The 20,026-nt window shown below is 49.1% G+C and overlaps 1 protein-coding gene across 1 annotated transcript in view; it reads left to right on the top strand.

Annotated features, from left to right (window-relative positions):
- The window catches only part of YWHAG (tyrosine 3-monooxygenase/tryptophan 5-monooxygenase activation protein gamma), a 32,125-nt gene extending 27,094 nt beyond the window's left edge, over nt 1–5,031 (top strand). The window contains exon 2 of the mRNA XM_050929130.1: nt 1,603–5,031. Coding sequence (XP_050785087.1) covers nt 1,603–2,259 — 657 coding nt within the window. The 3' untranslated portion in view covers nt 2,260–5,031. The remainder of the gene's footprint in view (nt 1–1,602) is intronic.
- The last annotated feature ends 14,995 nt before the right edge of the window (nt 5,032–20,026 follow it).

Below are 20,026 nucleotides of genomic sequence, written 5' to 3'. Positions count from 1 at the left end.
TATGGTCTCTGAAATGAAATTTGGGTGTTAAGGTGGCCTCAGTCTGACTTTTTGAAGTGGTGTTGAAGGCAGACAATATTTGGATGCTTAGAATTTCTGTATGAAATGCTTGGTTTGGGGGGCAGCAGGAGGAAGGTGGTTTGGATTTACTAATAGGATTTTTGATAATTACAGTAAGAATGAACACTGTTCTGTTTGCTGAAATAGATCACATCTCCTTTGATCAAGTGGAGTTGACTAGGCACACGTAACCTTGACTTAATGGTGTAAATCATGTTCATTCTCCACATCTGCCAGCAACTGCTTCCAGTAGCTACATAGATTGAAATATGGGTGCTTATTGACTAGCTGTGCTGAGAACTGCTACAGGGATCAGCCTAACTGCCACAACCACCCAAAGCAGTTACATTCACAAGTACTAACATTTACTAAGCTAGTAAAAGGTGCCATACCTGCAGCCATGGAGACTGTTCAGCAGAACAGACAGCACAGGCAACTGCAGCATGAACATCCTTGTGTTAACCTAGATGTGTTGCCTGTAAATAGGAGGTAGTTTCTGTAACCATTCAAGCACTTTCCTCACTGCTGAAACTCTTAAGGGTGGTAGCTAGTGACAGTGCAGTAGATTTGATGATGTGGGCACTGTTCCATTGACACAGGAATAAGGTGTCAGGCTCAGATATGACACTTACCAGCCATAAGATTTGCTAATGATTGAAGAGTATAATCTTGGCTGGATGTAAACTGGCAGTCTTGTAGCAAAATAGTTCCACATTTCTTTACTATTCCCCATAGCCATCCCATTGCTATGGCAATTAATCTCTTAGTGGTGTATGTATCCTGGTGTTGAGAGGGTTGTACACCTAAACTCTCCTTACAACCAGTGGAGAATATCTTCTGTGTAGGAAAAAGATAGCATACTGCTACCATGTGAGCTTTTAACTGGTCACAGAGATCAAAGATGTAATGGATGTCTTGAAGAAATCTGTCTAAACTCAGTTTGCCAAAGTCTCTGAACATCTCAAAAGAAGACAACCAGCCTCTCAGAAAACTGAAACTAAACATTCATTAAGCTAGTTTTATCGCTTTATTTCATCTCATTCAGCTAGTTTACTCACTGTCTTAGGAGTACAAGTATCTCTTCACATTTTGCTATAGCTCTTACTTTCACCTCTTCTGCGTCTTATTGAGGCCTGACATCCACCCAGTTGGTGCTTAAGTTATGCCTTGATAGACACCATCTTTTCATAACTGGAAAAATGATGCTAGATAAGTGATTAAATTTTGACATAACTTTTGGGTAAAGCAGCACAGCCTCTGGTATCCAAGTTGATGGTACATAAGTTGTTTTCCAGCTGTGTGTGAAAGCTTGCAGAATTTGCAATGCCTTTCCCTTTACATCCCACAGACGGAGCAGGGTTTTTACTTCTGATATCAGAAATAAAATGAACTGGAATTTTATCAACTAGCACCTTGTTCAGGTCACTCTCTCCTAGAGGTAGCAGGTGAGAACAGCAGAATGTATGAGATAGAGATGGGAAATGGGAAATGAGAGTGTAATTTAATCCAACCCTCTTTCCTCTCTCTCCCTTCTCGATGCAGGTCACAGAACTGAATGAGCCACTGTCCAATGAAGAAAGGAACCTGTTGTCTGTAGCCTATAAGAATGTAGTGGGGGCACGGCGCTCTTCCTGGCGAGTAATTAGTAGCATTGAGCAGAAGACGTCTGCTGATGGTAATGAAAAGAAGATAGAAATGGTACGGGCCTACCGTGAGAAAATAGAGAAGGAGTTGGAAGCTGTATGCCAAGATGTGCTGAGCCTGCTAGACAACTATCTGATCAAGAACTGCAGCGAGACACAGTATGAGAGTAAGGTCTTTTACCTGAAGATGAAAGGGGACTATTATCGTTACCTAGCTGAGGTGGCCACAGGAGAGAAGAGGGCAACCGTGGTGGAGTCTTCGGAGAAAGCCTATAGCGAAGCCCATGAGATCAGCAAGGAGCACATGCAACCAACTCATCCCATTAGGCTTGGTCTGGCACTTAACTACTCCGTTTTCTACTATGAGATCCAGAATGCGCCTGAGCAGGCATGCCACCTGGCCAAGACGGCTTTTGATGATGCCATTGCTGAGCTGGACACCCTCAACGAGGACTCCTACAAAGACTCAACGCTCATCATGCAGCTCCTTCGTGACAACCTAACGCTCTGGACAAGCGATCAGCAAGATGATGACGGTGGAGAAGGCAACAATTAGACCCCCAAATGGACTGGCAGCCGCACGCTGATGCTACTACTGCAGTCTTTATTTTTTTCCCACAAGTGGGGGGGTCGGGTGGGGGAGGGGAAGGGAAGGGTAACCTTCCCAGGGAGGCCCCCATGACCTGTCTTGATTGCCTCTTTGACATTTTTGCCAAAACACCACTAGTGGAAAGTCAGGCTGGCTGTGCTGGGTATGGAATGGCAGCCTCACACTGGCATATGGACTGTTCTGTAGATTAATAATACAAGTGGAGCTGTCTTTAATTTAACTTTATTGCTAGAAATAAAAGGGTTTAAAGATGAAATAACTTGAATGAAATGGCCCTCACTTTAAAAAATGAAGTTCTGTGGTTCCAGTAAGGTTTATGTGCATGTGTCTCCTCAGTTCAAGTGCCGTATGTTTACCATGTAGCAGTGCATCCCCAGGGTGCTCTGTGCCTGTCATGGCGTAGCTTACAATCCCAAACTGAAACGACTTACATTTCAGGGCTTCTAAAGCCCCAGGATTTAGGCCATGTATCTTTTTGTTAAGATGTTTATTAGGGTAGCTTACAGTATTAACACTAAATTACAGTTTACAGTATTTCTACATTACAGCCATATGTGACATCAAGCCATTGATTGTACACTTCCTTTTGCTAACTCTCTTGGCTTGCCATCCTTATCCAGTCCCCTGTGGACTGGCTTGGCTGTCCTTTGTCTCCCAAGGCCAGAAGACTGCCTGAGGAACATCAAAGCTGCTCTAGTTTTTGATCAGCAAATTAACAGATGCTTGGCAAGCGGCTGTTTAAACTGAGTCCACAGCAAAAGGATTAATAACTTAATTAGAAAGGGGGGAAACGTTAAACTAAAACATCGTTAGTTAAAAAGAATTCAGGTCTGTATGTCATGTACTGTTTGGTATTTCAAAGACCATCCTGATTTAAGGTGCCACAGCTCCTTCCTCAGGGATTACACTGCCATTTCACTTTCCCCTGACTTTCTCCCACTGTACCATGAGGTTTGTCAGCAGATCTCTAGCGCCCAGACTCCTTGTTTTGTCTTCATGGCAGCTTGGTGTTCTTTCTCTTGGGGAAACTTGTGGTATAATGTGTGAAACCTCAGGAGTTTAGAAGCTCATTTGGTAGAGAAATCCACAAAGGAAGAGCTACCATCATAAACATTTCTGTCAACTCTCGGCAGCCCTGTAAATTAGTTCTCTTTGAAAATATCCGTTTTCCAGATCTGTTTGATTTGGCTGGGAGAAAATAAAGCTTACCAGGTAATATTTACCCCCATCCAAGTAAAGATTTTTTTTACACGATTGTTGGAAGTTCACTGCCATTTCCTTCTGATTTCGCAGATTGCTGAACTGCATAGATTTTTAACTAAAACTACGCAGTAGAAGGAAACTGCACTCATTAGTGTCCTATTCAAACAGGCTTTCATTATCCCATTCGGTAGTCAGTCTGTAAACAGAGCATCTTGGTGTTGCATATACAGTACAATCAGTTTTATTGTATGGTTGGATACAGAGTCTGGCTCTGTTGGACTTAAGGAGCTTTTTTCCTTGATGTGACAGCAAAGATAACCCGTCATCTTTAAGAAAGTGAGTTAAGAGGAATGACCGAAATACAGCTAAAATTCATAACAAAGAGTGACTTTGCAATTATATCGTCAAAGCTTTTAAATGGAATTTACAATGGAAATCATGCAAAGATATGCTCAGTAGAAATGACCATGTGCACATATATTTTAAATGAATGTACTATATGCAACATCACAAAGTTTACACAGTGACTTCAAATGAAGCCCAACTCTGTAAACTTAAAATAGCCTGATTAATGATTCCTACTGGAAAGATCAATAGGAAGAGGCTTGCAGCTTAGGTAACTGACAGAAACCTACAGTAAATGCCATGGACTGGAAGATTTATTTAGGCTTCTTAAATTAAGTTAACTTCATGTCCAGTGAGCAGTGTTGTCCCTACTTGTATAATTTGGAAGTGATTTACTGGAATTACAAAACCTATTTTTTATTTCAGCTTTTGCTCTTGCTGCTTTAGAAAATTATGCAGGAAAGATCGCACAAGAGGGCTAAAAAGTAGAGTGGGGATAGGGACGGGGACTTGATTTTTAAGCAGCTTGAATGGTTTCTTTCATTTTTTTAAGAAATGCACTTGCCTATGATACTGTCTCTCCAGTGAAATGATTACTGCTCCATTACTCTATTGATACAATATTGTGCATGCTAGTGTCGTATTTCTATACAGTAGCTTGAAATTTATTAACTTATACTGTAGATGTTATGTATTCCTATGACAAACTAGTCTTCAAAAATTTTTTAAAGTTTTTTAATTTATTTTTTTTTCTTTTGGGGGTAAAGTTTGCTCTACCAAATAGTTATCGTAACAAACTGATCTGTTATGGATGTTGCTATAGTGACATGCAATTATATATGATTTTGTTTTAAAAAGAAAAGCAAAAGAAACACCAGTGTTAGCTTAATCTTAATGTCTGGTGTATGTCATGGTGAAATTATAACTATTACAGTGTAGGAGAACAATTACTATGTTCTTTGAATGAGCCTTTGTTTGTGCTTTTTGTCATGTTATGCAGTGAACTATTTTTAAGGTCTAATCAGTGATTATTTTTCCAACTCCGTGTTTCTGTAAGGAATTATTTCACTCACGGACCATTCTTAGCAGTTTTTCCTCAGTGATGGAATATCATGAATGTGAGTCATTATGTAGCCGTCGTACATTGAGCAAATAAACTTACAGATCTGATGTCAGTGCTACTTAATTGTATTGCATTATGTGTTTGAATTTATTTTGTTCTTTGGCTCTGCTGGGATGGGAACTTCACTGCCCAGTTGATCTTTTTAAACTGTGGACTGGGGAATTTGTTTGCAGTGTTGTAGCTGTCTTGGTCCCAGGATACTAGAGGGAAAAGTGGGTGAAAGAATCTTTTATTGAATCAACTTCTGTTGAAAGAGAAGCTTGCAAGCTTACACAGCTCTGTATAACAAAGTTGATCCAATTAAAATATTTCCTCACTCACCTTGTGTCTACTGGAGAAACTTGGTATTTACTGTCACCTTGGCCATTTAATCTTCTGAGAATGTCCTGACAGGTTCCAGTTTCTAATGCACCAGTTCTGGGGTTCAGCAAGGTGTTAGTTGAGTACTTCAGACACTTCACTTAAAGCAGATCGCTAGAGATGTGAAGTAGCCTGAGATACTCTGATCTTTAGTATCAGCAAAGCAAATGGTTTAGAAGCTGCTGTGCAGTGATGGGCTCTTAAAGCTAAACGCTGCATCTGACAGTCTGAGAGCCTTACACAGACTTTCAAGTGCAGAAAGTGCCTATAGCCATCTTGCAATTTCTGGGCAAGTATGAGCAGTTCATATAAATAGAACAGGGAACATCATCTGATTCTTGGTGTGAAGGTGGGCTGAAACCTCACAAAGAGAAGCAGTCTGGCAAAACGATACTTTCTATCAAACATCACCTAGGGACCAGCAGTGTCTTTGTTTAGACGATATCTAACTAGATCATCTTTGAGAATACAGCAGCATGACTGAAGACTTCTAAGCCCTGAGGCACATGCAAATCTTTTTGTTCACTGAAATTCAGAGCCAAGTACACCAGTCCCCATGAAACCCTGGTTTCAGGAAGATATCGGGTCTCTGAGAACAGGGACAGTTTTTGGTACAAGATCTGACGGCCTGAGATCACGTTGAGTGTTTAGTTTGATTTTTGCTTTTCTATGGATGGTAAAGACATGTTCAGGAATCAGACAATTCAAACTACTATGAGACCAAACACATCTGTATACTTAAGATTAAAGTGTCTTGGATACAACTGTGGTAACTAATAGTGACCAATGTGCTGTGTGGAAGTAGCAGGATATTAAGATGTAGATGTCCACAAATAATAAAACATTTGCTGACTTCTTTCTATCAAAACAGTAGTTTCTCAGGGCACCTTTTGGATTAACAATTTGTACTTTCAGCCTATCTGTCACAAATTAGTCCTCAGTAAAATGAACATTAAAATAGTAAGGCCAAGGTCTGTAAGTAAAGAGTAGCCTCAAACGGCAAGCAAGGGAATAATTTTTTTAAAAAGGCAGCTCCAGCTCAATGTACTAGCTGAGCTTGGCAGGATACATTTGGAAGAGTCTGTACCTTGGAATTTGGGTTTCTAAACAGGCTTCCTCTGTCCTATGAACGTACATTTCATTTGACAACTTCAGTGTAGAAAAGTGCCATGTTGCTTAGCTGTAGGCTAGAGCCGAAGTGCTGGGAGCTAACCTGTTTTCAGAGTCCTAGCTGACTGCGGAAGTACTGGTCAACTGTTCGAATGCTTTTGTATAGAGCCATCTGTTTCCATGGTGACTTAAGCACCAACCCCCTGCTTCACATAGTTTGACCATACACAAGACCAGGATTGAGATTGTAGGGTTATTCATGGGGGAAGGAATTGGTTTCAAACCCAATTCTTGAAACTACTACTAGTGTGCGAGGAGTCTAGCCACACTGTCCAAAGCCAACCACCAGCTTTGTGCCTTGTACTGCATCCTTTGTGCTGTGTAGGCACCTTGATCAGTGTCAACAGGGATTTGCTCTTGCAGTTCACCTTTCAATATGTTAATTTAATGCCAGGGGAGTTGCTCTCGTAAGGTGGATTCTGTGTGTAAGCAGGATTCTGCCCTCTGATGGAACAGTGCTTTGCTTAAAGCCTCTGTGCAGGTGGCTTTTATGATTGTGGCTGCTATTCTTGAAATCGCCCTCTGTGAAAGGGTGCATGCGTGTGCATGAGCAGTTCCAATCTTGGTCTCTCTGGTGGGAGGGGGTGATATAGTGCAGCTCGTAAGACTCACTCTAGACTCCTTTTTCCAGGAAGAAAGTGGGAGGCTCTAAACTGTTCCATCAGCAGCTCATAATCTGTAGTGGCGGGGGAGGGGGAGAGAGTGGATGGTAGGAGAAGCACCAGCGCTACCATGCACATCTGGCAGCCATCCCTCCAATCCTCACTCAGATACAGGGTTGGTAGCAGAAAGCAACAGACTTGTGGGTGCCTGGAATGTGTTTTGGCCCTTGTCTCTGGGATGCTGTCCTGATGGGGGGGATAGGGGGCTGCCCTCCCTCGGTAATAAGGACAGAGCCTTCCTGCTCTTGTCAAAAGGAATGAGGAAGTAGGAGTGTGGACGAGGGGCTCTATCTAGCACTCAGTAAGGCCAGCTGACAGGATTAGCTAGCTTTCTGTTCACTCCCCCCCTGCAGTGTCATGAGTGCACAGATGTTCTTTCTACCCTAACTTCCCACACCCACAACCTGCTTCACAGGTAGCAGCTGCTGCTTCCTCCAGCCAGTGCTGCCTGCTTTATCTCCAGGCAAACAACACCTCCCATGCCTGTCACAGCACAAGCAGCTGGGAAGCCCCTCCCGCTTCTAAGAAAAGGAGGCACAAGTCCTGAGCTGAGATCAGAGAAGATGGATGGCTCACCCTTATCTAAGGGAAGTGGGGGAAATCTTAGCCCTGCTGCATAGATCTCCTGCTCTCTGTTTTAATAACTACCCACCTTGTACGTGAAACACATAACCTGCCTTTGTCTTATTTCAAGTAACTTTGTTCCTCCAAGTAACCATGCTCAGCTGTGGGGTTGTTCTGTGGGTTAATAGTTGTTTTTTCCCCTTAAAATTCTACTTTCGACTCCTGGCTTAGGTCAAAAGTCAGATGGCCTTTGCTCTTGGGCCTGAGCTCAGAGGGGAAAGAGAACCTTGTGGCATAAATGATCTTGCTCTGCAGTTGATTTTTTTTCCCCCCACATTAAAAGCCTTATTATACAGGATCTTGGGAGTGAAAGAAAACAGCTGCATCTTCCTTTCCAGGTTTACTCACTGTGACTTCAGGAATATACTGGTCCCCATGGAGTGGGGGTGGAGAAAGAACAGTTCTAGTGCTAAAATAGAAGTTGTTGAATAAATAGTGATGTGCATTAAACGGCAAGGAGCTGGCTCCCAGCCCCAGGTTTTTCTACTTTTAAGTTGCGCTCTGTGTGTGTGAGAGACACCCTCCTTCCCTTGAAACTGTACACCTACAATGTGCCTGGGCTGACTCATTCGCCCTGCAAATGAGCTCCATGCCGAAGAGGGTACAGTCTGTACAACTGTCTTCCCAGCTTTGGGAGAGCAAAAGCACCTAAGGTCTCTGCAGAGCCACCTGACCTCCAGCAAACAGCTAAGCGTGACGTGGCCGGGAGATGCTCCTGGTTTGCAGAGCTCTGTTTGGTTGAACCTGTTTGTACTTCTCTCAAAGTGTCTAAACCTTTCCCAAGCTACTGGCACCTTTTCATGGTTTCTGGATAACAGCCTAGCCCATGAAATGAGGTCACTTGATCTCTGTACAAGGAGCTGGGGCCACCTTGTGCATCGGTTTATGGGTTCTCCCCCCCCCACAAAAAAGGAGATGTGGGCAGATGATGGTTTCTGCCTGAAATGTAGGTTACTTTCCCTTTTCACCTACCTTTGCACGCAAACACTCAGGGCCAGATTCTAGGCCGGTGCCTTCTGTGGAGCTCTGGTGATACCCACCAGCTAAGGCTCTGTCTCCCAGGAATGACTCAGAGGCTCAAGATGGATTAAAACCTTAACGCAGTTCTGGGTGGCCAGGTACCTATAGAAGAATCAGATTGTTCCCTCTGCCTGTGGGGGTGGGGAAGAACATGCAGGGAAGTGGCATACAAGGAATGGGGGAGCACCTAGTGTCCTTTGGTATTTATGGATTCTGTCTTGCCAGGGCAAGAGGGTTTTTAAGTGGAGGAGGATTTGCTGCTCCTGCGTAGGTGTCCTGTCCTCCAGAAGCTACTGCTGGAATGCAGGGCAATTGTGTGTGCTGCCCAGAGAGAAATTAATGCGTTTGTCTCCACCCCAGTCACATCCACTTGCTGATGTTTGAAACCCCAGTGGAAAAGCTACTTGTGCACATGTCTAACTTTACATATGTGAATAGCCCTATGGACTCCAGTGGGCCTGCTGCTTAGTCAGGTTTCTCTCAGTAAATCTGGGCCTGAGAGAATCCTAGAAATGCAGGGCTGGAAGGGAGCTGGAGCGGTCATCTAGTCCCTTCCTCTCTTCACTCCCTACGCTGAGGCAGGACCAAGTGAACCCAGACCATCCCGGACTGTGGTTTGTCCACCCTGTTCTTAAAAACTTCCACTGACAGGGATGCCAGAAGCTCCCCATGTAACCTGCTCCAGTGCATAACTATCCTTCTAGTTAGAGAGTTCTTCCTAATATCTAACCTAAATCTCCCTTGCTGTAGATTAAGCAAATTCCTCCTTGTCCCACCCTTGATGGACACGGAGAACAACTGATCACCATCCTCTTTCTAACAAGTCCTTCATGTAACGCCAGGCTATCACATTCCCCCTCTGCTTTCTCTTCTCTAGATTAAAATGAGTGGCTCTGTAAGGGCCTGCTCCTGGAGGTTCAGGGGGCTGCCATCATTCATTGTCTTCCATGCGAGCCGGGAGCCTCAGCCAGCCCTGCGGTTAACAGGCCATCTCTGCCGGGGTCAGAATCAGGAGGGGATATAACCAGTCTGCTGGGTACGCTAGTCAATCCCTGGAGATGCCACCTGGGCATGTTAGGGCTCCATCCTGCGCTGACTGGGGCCCTGACTCAGCAAACCATTTACATGCACGCTTCCCTTCCACTGAAGTTAATAGGACCAATGCGCATGCTTTGCTGAATCGGGGTCTTGGCCATGAACCAGCTGGAACCCAAGAAGAGCCACCCCCAGCCAAAACCCTTCGACCTTAGACCGCTCCTGGGCTCCTACCCCTCTGTCCGTTGCACTGGACCATTGCAGCCCAGGCTATGTGGTACAAGCTGGGTGTCTGGTGCTCGGCTTCAACCGACAAAGCGCCACCCCAGCCAGACTCAGAGAACGGGGGCTTGCGAAATAAACGACCCGCAGCCCCGGAATGTCACATGTTTGCGGTGTCAACATTCTTGGGTACTTCCTCTGTGAAAGTGCTAGATTGCAAGAACTGCTGAGTACTCCTCTCCCTCTTCCCCCCCCCCTCCCCCCCGCAAGCTGCAGTTCACCAGATCGGGAAGAAGTGAGAAAAGCCGAGCCAGGTGCCACTCTGTGTGACATCAACACTGACCAGCTCTGAGTGTCTGTTTCACACGAGGACATGACAAATAGTCTCGTTTGCTCTTTGACTGTCTACATGCAGGGGATCTCAGTACTTGTTAAATAACATTGGACTTTCCTTTCAAGTGTTACTGATTATCAAATATACTTTGGCAGAACTTTAAATGATTCGCTGATTCCCTGGCCAAAAGGAACCGTTGATCATCCAGTCCGACCTCCTGTATAACACAGACCACAGAACTTCTCCACCTACCACAACTGGGTCCTGGTGCAAGGCACTAGGGGCTGCTACTGTGATACAAATAATATATCATCATTCTAATTAAAATGGTCATTCTTAGCACATCTGTATCAATCATTCATGTAGACGCCTATTTTTAAATGACCCACTGAATAAGAGACGATAGTGTTCCTGTACGCAGACTTTGATTAGTTTAAGCAGCTCTATAATGGGCTCTGTTCCTGACCGTTTTAGCTATTTGATGCTCATTCTTTTGATTATGAGGAAGAAGACTTGAAAATTAGCACACCGCAAATCTGGCTGTCGTGATGTTTGGTTAAAGAGTTGGAACTGATAGAAACTGATTTTTCTCCATTGTTTAGCTGATAGAAATAACAAAATTTTGATCTTGAATTCCAAAGCCTGTGTCAAAGACTGGTGAGTCTCTATCTCATCTACTAGTTAATCAATCGTTCAGCTTCTTTACTCAACTCAAGATAACCCTGGCCCTTATCAGCTCCATCGAAAGCCCTAATCTTCACAAAACAAATACGGAGAAGCTGGGGCCCTAGCTCAGTACAGGCTCCTGCATGAGATTCCTTCAGCCTCTAGTCCAAGACAGAAGGGAAAGAGGTCAGGTTTAACTCTGAATTTCTTTGCTTTTAATTGGTCCGCATCATGGCCTTCAGTCTGGATGCTCCTTGAAAGCAGCTGTCCTAGCAGGGTCCCAGCTTCTTCAAATAACTGCCCTAGTAAAAGCAAATCCCCCTTCCAGTCATGCCAAGAGCTGAATGGACTGTTTCAAGGTTTCCCTTGACTGTGGAATCAATGACAGAGCTCAGCAAGCAGGAATTCCTCCCCTCTCGACTCTGACTCCTCTTCCAGCCCCCGCATTCTCTGCTTCTCGCCTCCTTCCCAGAATTTCTTTAAACAACCTAGAACTGTGCGCGCCCAGCAGCTCTTTCAACGCCCCTCTGCACGTGTGAAAAGCCGTTCATGGGAAAGAAGGTTCCCGATGTCCACCTGACTTGCTCTTCCAGCTGATTAGGGGCTGCAGGGAGCTTGGGAGCCCTAAGGAACCCAGCCATGATCACGTGGGACCACCACTGGTGTTCAACAGAGCTCAGCACCCAGCAAGTTCTGATGAGCTCTTCTGAAAACCATGGTTGTAGGTCGTAGCTGTTGATTCCTGCAGCTATTAAAGCTGCCACAGGCACAGCTCAGCCCAAGTGAGGATAAAAATGCACCCTGGGCACTGTCCTGGAGCAAGAGGACCCTTAAAGCAGGGCCTCCGTGGGTGGGGGAGGGAGGGAAGAGCACAGAGCAGGTGATGGCTAATGTCCTTCGTTTTCAGCTTTTAATGCTTTGTACTGAAAAATCCCGACTTCGGGTTGTTCAGTTTTTACTGACAGTCACCCGAGTGTTGGACCACTCAGGCACCTGCTAATAGTGACCGTGTTCAGACAGACACTCCAACCCATTACAGCAGGCAGAGGAGTTTGTTAGTAAGAAGTCAGTCAACGTGTACACGTGGGGCTGCCCGTTACAACACACGCTTGTAGGGTTAATGTACCATCCATGAAAAAACCACGGCTGGCAGCTGCATGATGTTATAGCTCCCTTGGGCCTGCAGCTCCACCCCATTTTTCCCACCAGATGATCCAGAGGTGAGGGCTACCTGAGGGCGTGGCAGGGTCCATCTTCCGAGCAGGGCGCTGGTTAAGGAAGCTGCGGCTGATGGTAGGCAAGGGAAGTGCGGAGGCCTGAGCTTGCCAGGAGTGCTGGGAATTCCCCCCCTCCCAGCGCTCCTAGAGGCGCACAGAGCTGGGCTTGCTGGCGGCAGACAAGCTGCAGAAGGGGTGAGTCACCTCGGTGCTATTTGCCTTCCTCCCCTCCTGTACCCAGCCCTCCCAGGCAGTTGCTGCACTCTAAGTAGCTGCTGTTAACACAGAGCTGCTTGCTTTCTGGGCCCGGAGCCTTCGCCCAGCCGGGGAAGCTTGTCCCATTAGCCCTGCGCTGTGAAGCGTGGACTTGGCTCCAGGCTTGGCCGTGATCCCAGCCGTGGGGCTGCACTGTGGACTCTGCAGCAGGCTGGAGCACACCGGTGCTAAACGAACACAGGGCTGAGTGCGGTCGCTTGCCGACCATGGCTCTGCCCACAGAACAGCCAGGTCCAGCTGGAGAGAGGCCAGAGGAGGGAAATGGCTGCTGATAGGGCTAACTGGCTAGCTGTAGGCCTGGGCCAAAGCCCGGTCAGCTCCCATGGGCTTTGGATCAGATTCTAGGTAGCTACAATCTAGATTAGATTTTGCCCCTCAGCTTTCGTGGCCAGTCCATGCTAAGACTGCCCTCCCTGCCACATGCCCCATCATGTTGCACTGCACAACCTGCCCGCAGCTTTCCTTGCCAGGGGCAGGGGTGACCACCAAGGCCCCCTCCATTTGTCCACTCAAAGCCACTTCAAAGTGCGTGCTAGCCACTGCGTGGCAGCCTGGCCCCCGTCCATCCTAGCACAGCTCCTGCCATTGCCTTGTTTTCAGCGCGTCTCCATCTTCACGGGATCTCTCCCGGACTTCTCCCTTACACCGGCAGGCCATGGGCCTCCTGGGCAGGTCACGCTCCGTCTGTATGGACTGAGGGAGCGGGACAGAGCCCACTCACCACTCTGGGCACTTTGGAAGCAGTGAGGAGGTACTGGCTTTAGTCCTAAGTGACTAAGGAATTGGGTAGGTGATTCAGCTTGGGAACAGCTCAAAGAGAGGCAGGAGCAAGGCGGGAGGCGTGGCGCTCGAGAAGTGTGATCTTTCCTGCCCTGGGAGGGAAAGGCTTGGTGGCGGTGGGGAACGCGCACTTACTAAGCACAGCGTAAGTAACGCACTTGGTGCTGAGCTAGGCACGGGCGATCAGGCCGGCTTGCACTAAGAATCCAGGCGGAGGGAGGGACGATGAGGTCAGGCGATGTTCCCGCTCAGGGGGCAGTCCTTGTGCTTTGGCAGGTGCGTACCCATTCTGGTGGCTCTGGTACCCGTGCCTGCCGAAGTGGGCACCCTCTTGCCATTCACGCAGCAGTGCTTTCTCTGAGGAATCTCCTGGGTGGTGGGTTATAAAGCCAGGCCCCAGGGAGCCCTCACCTGCCCCAGGCTGACCGCTCATCCCTGGCCCAGGCCCAGCTCTGGCCTGCTGCGGCCTGGCAGTAATGCCGTTTGTTCCGGCGGGGCTGGCCTGGTACCATGGCCGGTGACTGGAGAGGGCAACTCAAAGGCTCTGCCTGCCCCGGGCAATCAGTGCACACAAGGGAGAGCCTGGGGTGTGCTGCGGAGCCCAGCCTGGTCGCCACATGCTGCCCGGGTAGCGGATGGGGCCCTGAAAGACAGGGGGAGGATCCTACAGTTCAAGAGCAGTGTAGGGCCACTGTAAATAGCGGCAGGCTGCCCGCACCCCTGGCAGACCCCGGGGAGTTGGGAATCAGAGCTAGGCCTGTTGTGACCAACACCAGGGGGGTCCTGTGGCTGCCCTGTCAGTCCCCCCAGCTGCTGAGAATGTGGGTGGTGCAAAGTCGGGGAGTAAGATGAGAGGAGATGGGAAAGGAGCCAGGTTAGCTCCGTGAGATACCACGGGCTCCATTGTTCCTGCCTTTGCCCATGTCTGTCAGGAGGGCCGATCAGTCCGTCACGCCCCGGCACCATGCAAAAAACCCCAGTCGTCCCTGGCTTCAGTGGAGTCAGCGTGGATGAGTGGGGAGAGCAGGAGAGGAGCGAGGCCAGCCATAGTGCTCTGGAAGGCAACACGGTCTAGTGGTTAGAGCTGGGGGGCTCTGGCATCTAGTGGCTGGCATTCCTAGCCTTGCCACTGACTCCCCGTGGGTGAGGTTGGCTAACCCAGATCCTCATTTTGGTAAATATTGAAGAGGGCAGGTCACCGATACTGGCTCGTTTTGCTAAGCTGGATGCAAGCAACCACGATGTGTTTTTAATACGGCTAAATGTTGACCTCTAGGAACAAAGGTTGGCCATGCAGGGTGTTGGCCAAAGGACAGGGGATGCTATCCTGGGAATCCTGAAAAAGGTGCGGGGGTCATGGTGGATAATCAGCTGAACAGGAGCTCCTAGTGTGACGTGGTGGCCGAAAGGGCTAATGCGATTCTGGGATGCGTCAACGGGAATGTGGAGAAGGAGCAGAGAGAGTAGTTCACTCTGGATTTGGCACTGGGCTGGAATCCTGTGTCTAGATCTGGTGCCCACAATTCATGAGGGATGTTGATGAATTGCAGAGGAGTCAAAGAGACACACGAATGAGCTCCTGGGGTGTCTCACTGTGAGGCAGGTTTTCAAATCTCTTAATCAGTCTGGTTAGCTTACCAAAGAGACATTTAAGGGCTGACCTGATTAGTCTGTATGTATCTACATGGGGAACAAATATTGAATAATGGGTTCTTCAGTCTAGCAGAGAAAAGTCTAACAATCCAGCGGCTGGAAGTTGAAGCTAGACCAATTCAGACTGGAGATAAGGTGCCGTTAATGGTGAGAGTGATTAATCAGTGGAACAACTTACCGAGGGTTGAGGTGGATTCTTCATCACTGGTGGTTTTTAAATCGAGATGAGCTGGCTTGGTAAAAGCTCTGCCCTAGGAATGATCTTGGGGCAGTTCTCTGGTCTGGGGTCAGACTAGATGATCACATTGGTCCTTTCTAGCTCTGGAATCTCTGAATGACTCTGTGCCTCAGTTTCCCCTTCTTTAAAAGGGGGGCAATGGCACGACTCTGCCTTGGCGAGCCTTGGGCTTCTGGCGCTGGGGCAGGGTAATGGATGGTCCTCCCTTGCTTGCAGAAGCTCTCCTGGGGGTAAGAACTTGCCTGCAAGATGAGGGTGGGTTACAGGTGCAGGGAAAGCCGGGCAAGTGGCTGTAAGACAGCACTCTGGACTAACCCCAGCTGCGGTCACCGGCTCCCTGCCACAATTCAAGCTGGCAGCAAGGGACTAGCAGTGACGCCCGAGTGCTGGAAGTACCCAGCAGCAGCCTCCCCACCCCATGTGCCAGTGTCCGCTCAGCAATGCTGCCATCTTCAGAGCAATCCCCTGCAGTGCAGTGGGCTCACAACCCTGCAGCCCAGCCCTCTCCAGCCTGGCTGGGAAGCAGCCGGTGGGGGATGTGGGGAGGCAGAGCTGGCTGAGAGGGCTGGTTCTCTGCTGGCATGGGATAGGTCTCTGCAGAGCATGTGCGAAAGGCTCCGGGCCTGATCTGCTTGTCACACACCCACTGGGCACAGCTGGAAATGAGTGTGCCAGAGGCAGACCAGCAGAGAACCAAGGGCAGCAAGTTGGCTGCAGGGCTCCAGATCTGTGCCAGGCCTGCTGCAGTCTGCGTGGTTCTCTCTGCCCATGGTCCCCTTCAAAAATCTACCTCAGCCCTTGACCATGGGGAGACACCATCACTTTGCACTTTCATCTGCGTCCTGATCATCCTACGCTGGACCCCTGATCACTTTACCTTGTATGGGGGCAGTGTACTGCGCACAGACCCCTGGATCTAAATGATCCTGCATGCATCTGCCTGCCGCACATGAATCCCCTGCAACAGCTCTGATCTCTGGTCTCTCTCTCTTCTCCTACCCGTGTATGCATCTGTCTCAGTGCGTGTCTTGTCTCTGCTGTTCTCTTCATGTCTTGCTCTCTGGATCTGTCTTCCCAAGTCTCTCTCTGCATGTGTCTCTCTCGTGCTGTGAATCTGTCTCTCTGCTGGGGTCTCATTATTTCTTTCTCATTCCCTCTCTTTTCTTTGATCCGTTTCGCAGTGGAGTGGTTTGGAGGGGGGACACACTAGAGCAATGACCGTGCCTGCCCCCCCGATCCTGTATGTGCTAATCACATCTGTGGCTTTGCACAGCGCCTGTTCTCTCCAAATCACAATAACACCAAAAGCATGGAGGCTTGTTCAGGAGTAGATCTCGAAACACTTTACAGAGGAAGTCTGTATCAGGAGCCTCATTTTACCAGGGCACAAATACCCGGGCCTGTCCCAAGTGAACGTGGCGCTGGGCTGGAGCCCTCGGTGCAGCATTGGATGGGGTGATGGATGGTGGGGGTTCTGAGCCCTCTTGACATGTCACTGGGGAATGTGTTGCGCCTTCACCATGAACCTTGCATTGGCTCTGGAGTGAGTCCCAGGCTGGGACACCATTCAAAGCAGCGATGTCCTAGCATGCTCCACTGGCTAGGGCCCAAGCCCTGGGAACCAGGAGTCCTGGGTTCTAGTCCTAGCTCTCTCTGTGACCTAGGGCGATTTCCTATTTCCCTGCCCACCCTCTGCCTTGCCTATTTAGGCTGTAAGCTCTTTGGGACAGGGACTCTCTCCTACTGGCTGTGTCTATGCTGCAGCCGGCCATGTAATTTCCAGCTCCGGTCGATATACCCGAGCTACGTACGATCAAACCAGGGGGCTAAAAATGGCAGTGTAGCTGCAGTGACCTGGGCAAGCCACCTGCGTGCAGGCCCGTGGGCTGGCAATGCTGCTGTTTTTAGTGCGCGGACTCAGTCAAAGCTAGAGCATGGACCTACCCCTGCTGGAATTGTAGACTGAGCCTCACACCCAGCACCGTGGGGCTGGAGGCTCTAGGCATTGCCAAACCAGGGGACCGGTGACAGACAGTGCAGCCTGTTTATCAAATCCCTTAAAACAAAAGACACGTCAACTACGGTGTTCAAAGACGTGTTTCCAAACTGCTCGATACGTTGCTTGGGCCAGAAACAAGCCCAGGTTCTGTAAGTGCCTGCGGCATTCGCCATCACCTCTCTTCGAAGGGGCTGAGTTTGCCCCTCTTACACGTGCTGAATATTCCGTTCAGTTCCTTATCACCGCGTTGGGCCCCTGGGCACCTTTGAGAGTAAAGCACCATACAAAATACCCGCCTTCAGGAAAGGAAAGTCCCCAGCCCCTTCGTCTCCATGGGGACTAAGGCAGTGCAGCGACTTGCAGAGTAAGGTGTTACGCGGTAGGAGTGAGGATGCCAGTGAAAGTCTGAAAAAGTAAAGGCAGGGGCATGTGGCTGATGTGCAGAAGCTGGTAGCCGTGAAAGCTTGAGATCAAAGCTCACCAGCTGTGACCCTTCCTGGCGTTCATGGTGCAGCAAGGCCCACCTGAGCTGACCCTTCCCGAAAGTGACAGGTCAGAGCTCATGTACAGGGCCCCACCGAATTCATGGTCCATTTTGGTCAATTTCACAGTCATAGGATTTTAAAAATTGTAAGTGTCATGATTTCAGCTATTTCAATCTGAAATTTCACGGTGTTGTAATTGTAGGGGTCCTGACCCCAAAAAAGGTTGTGGGGGAGTCACAAGGTTGTTGTGGGGGGACGGGGGATTGCAGTACTGCTCCCTTTACTTCTGCGCAGCTGCTGGCAGCAGAGCTGGGTGGCTGGAGAGAAGCAGCTGCTGGCCAGGATCCCGGCTCTGAAGGCAGAGCCGCTGCCAGCAGCAGCGCAGAAGGATGGCAGGGTACGGGATTGCCACACTTACTTTTGCGCTGCTGTGAGCAGGGAACTTCCTTCAGAGCGGGGCGCCTAGCTAACAGCCACCGCTCTCCGGCTGCCCAGCTCTGAAGGCAGTGCAGAAGTAGGGGTGGCAATACCATGATCCCCCCTAAAATAACCTTGTGACCCCCCTGCAACTTCCTTTTGGGTCAGGACCCCCTCAAATTGGGGGTCCTGACCCAAAAGGAAGTTGCAGGGGGGTCACAAGGTTATTTTAGGGGGGATCATGGTATTGCCACCCTTACTTCTGCACTGCCTTCAGAGCTGGGCAGCCGGAGAGCGGTGGCTGTTAGCTAGGCGCCCCGCTCTGAAGGAAGTTCCCTGCTCACAGCAGCGCAAAAGTAAGTGTGGCAATCCCGTACCCTGCCATCCTTCTGCGCTGCTGCTGGCAGCGGCTCTGCCTTCAGAGCCGGGATCCTGGCCAGCAGCTGCTTCTCTCCAGCCACCCAGCTCTGCTGCCAGCAGCTGCGCAGAAGTAAAGGGAGCAGTACTGCAATCCCCCGTCCCCCCACAACAACCTTGTGACTCCCCCACAACCTTTTTTGGGGTCAGGACCCCTACAATTACAACACCGTGAAATTTCAGATTGAAATAGCTGAAATCATGCTGGTCTCCCCCTTGAAATTGGCATAATGCAGGGTAAAAGCCGACAAAAGACCAGATTTCACAGGGAGAGGTCAAAGTTCATGGTCCATGATGTGTTTTTCATGGCTGTGAATTCGGTAGGGCCCTATTCGTGTGCTGTGACCCTCCTGGGAGCTCGAAAGACTCAACGCCCATCTGACCTAATCCTACCTGAAGCTCTCAGAGAGTGACCCCCACACGTGTAACGGGGAGAGCAGAGGCAGTGTAGCCTAGCAGATAGGGCACTCCACTGAGAGCTGAGTTCAGTTCCTGCCTACGCTGCTGCTTTGCTGGGTGGCCTGCAGCCCCAGGTTCCCATCCCTGGGCCTCGTCATGTCACTGACCTCTATTGTAAAGTGCTTGGAGATCTGTGGCTGGAACATGCTAGAAGAAGCTAGGTATTACTGTCATTAACTCCCATTGGCCTCTCCACTGAACCTGCTAGTGGAGTGTGTGCGCCGTGGACACTTAAAATAGGACAGAACCAGGCCAGCTCGTCTTCCGTGAGCCACCAAACAGCCATTAAAGAGCAATCGCTGGAGGTGGGTGGTTATGCTGCAGCCAATGACTTAAGGGTGAAAAGGGCTTCTGTGTCCAGTAGCCACCTGCTCTGAGCCACCCGGTTCCCCGGACTCCTGCCCTGAGGAGCTATGGGGTGGGTGAACATACACACAGGATATAAAGCAGAATTAAAAAGTTCCCCCCCGGACACACAACGTCTGAACAGATGGACACTCGCTGTCAAGGAATGAGGGACCCACAGAAATGGAGGGGCTGAGTCTGATAAGTTACAGCAGGGTAAATCAAGAGCGACTTCACTGAAGTGAACGGCACGACGCTGGAGGAAAAGTGGTGTAAGCGAGAGCAGTGGTACCGACTGCAATAGACGAAGTCATCAGGCCCAGGGCTGCAGGGGGCAGGCGTGGGGAGGGTTTTGCACCTTAAGGGCTGACACGGTACAAGAGTGCTCTCCAAAAGGCATGTGGCCGGGTAACTGAGCAGCCCCTCGGTACATGAAGGATGTGGTCCTGCCTCGGCGCAGGGGGCTGGACACGATGACCTCTCAAAAGCCCTTGCAGCTTGACATTTCTGTGATTCAGAACCAGCAAACTTTGGGGATATTGTCTCAGAGGGGCCAGTTCCCCCAGGGTCATTTTCTTCAAGTCGCTTCACCACCTTCAGCATGCCCATCCATGGACTCCCTGCGGGAACCAGCTGGCCTCCTGGCCTGTGTAAACAGACAGC

The sequence above is a fragment of the Gopherus flavomarginatus genome, chromosome 19 (assembly GCF_025201925.1).
Source record: "Gopherus flavomarginatus isolate rGopFla2 chromosome 19, rGopFla2.mat.asm, whole genome shotgun sequence".
Taxonomy (NCBI): Eukaryota; Metazoa; Chordata; order Testudines; family Testudinidae; genus Gopherus; species Gopherus flavomarginatus.
Note: the sequence above shows the minus strand (reverse complement) of the source record. Positions and strands in the feature narration are given on the sequence as shown.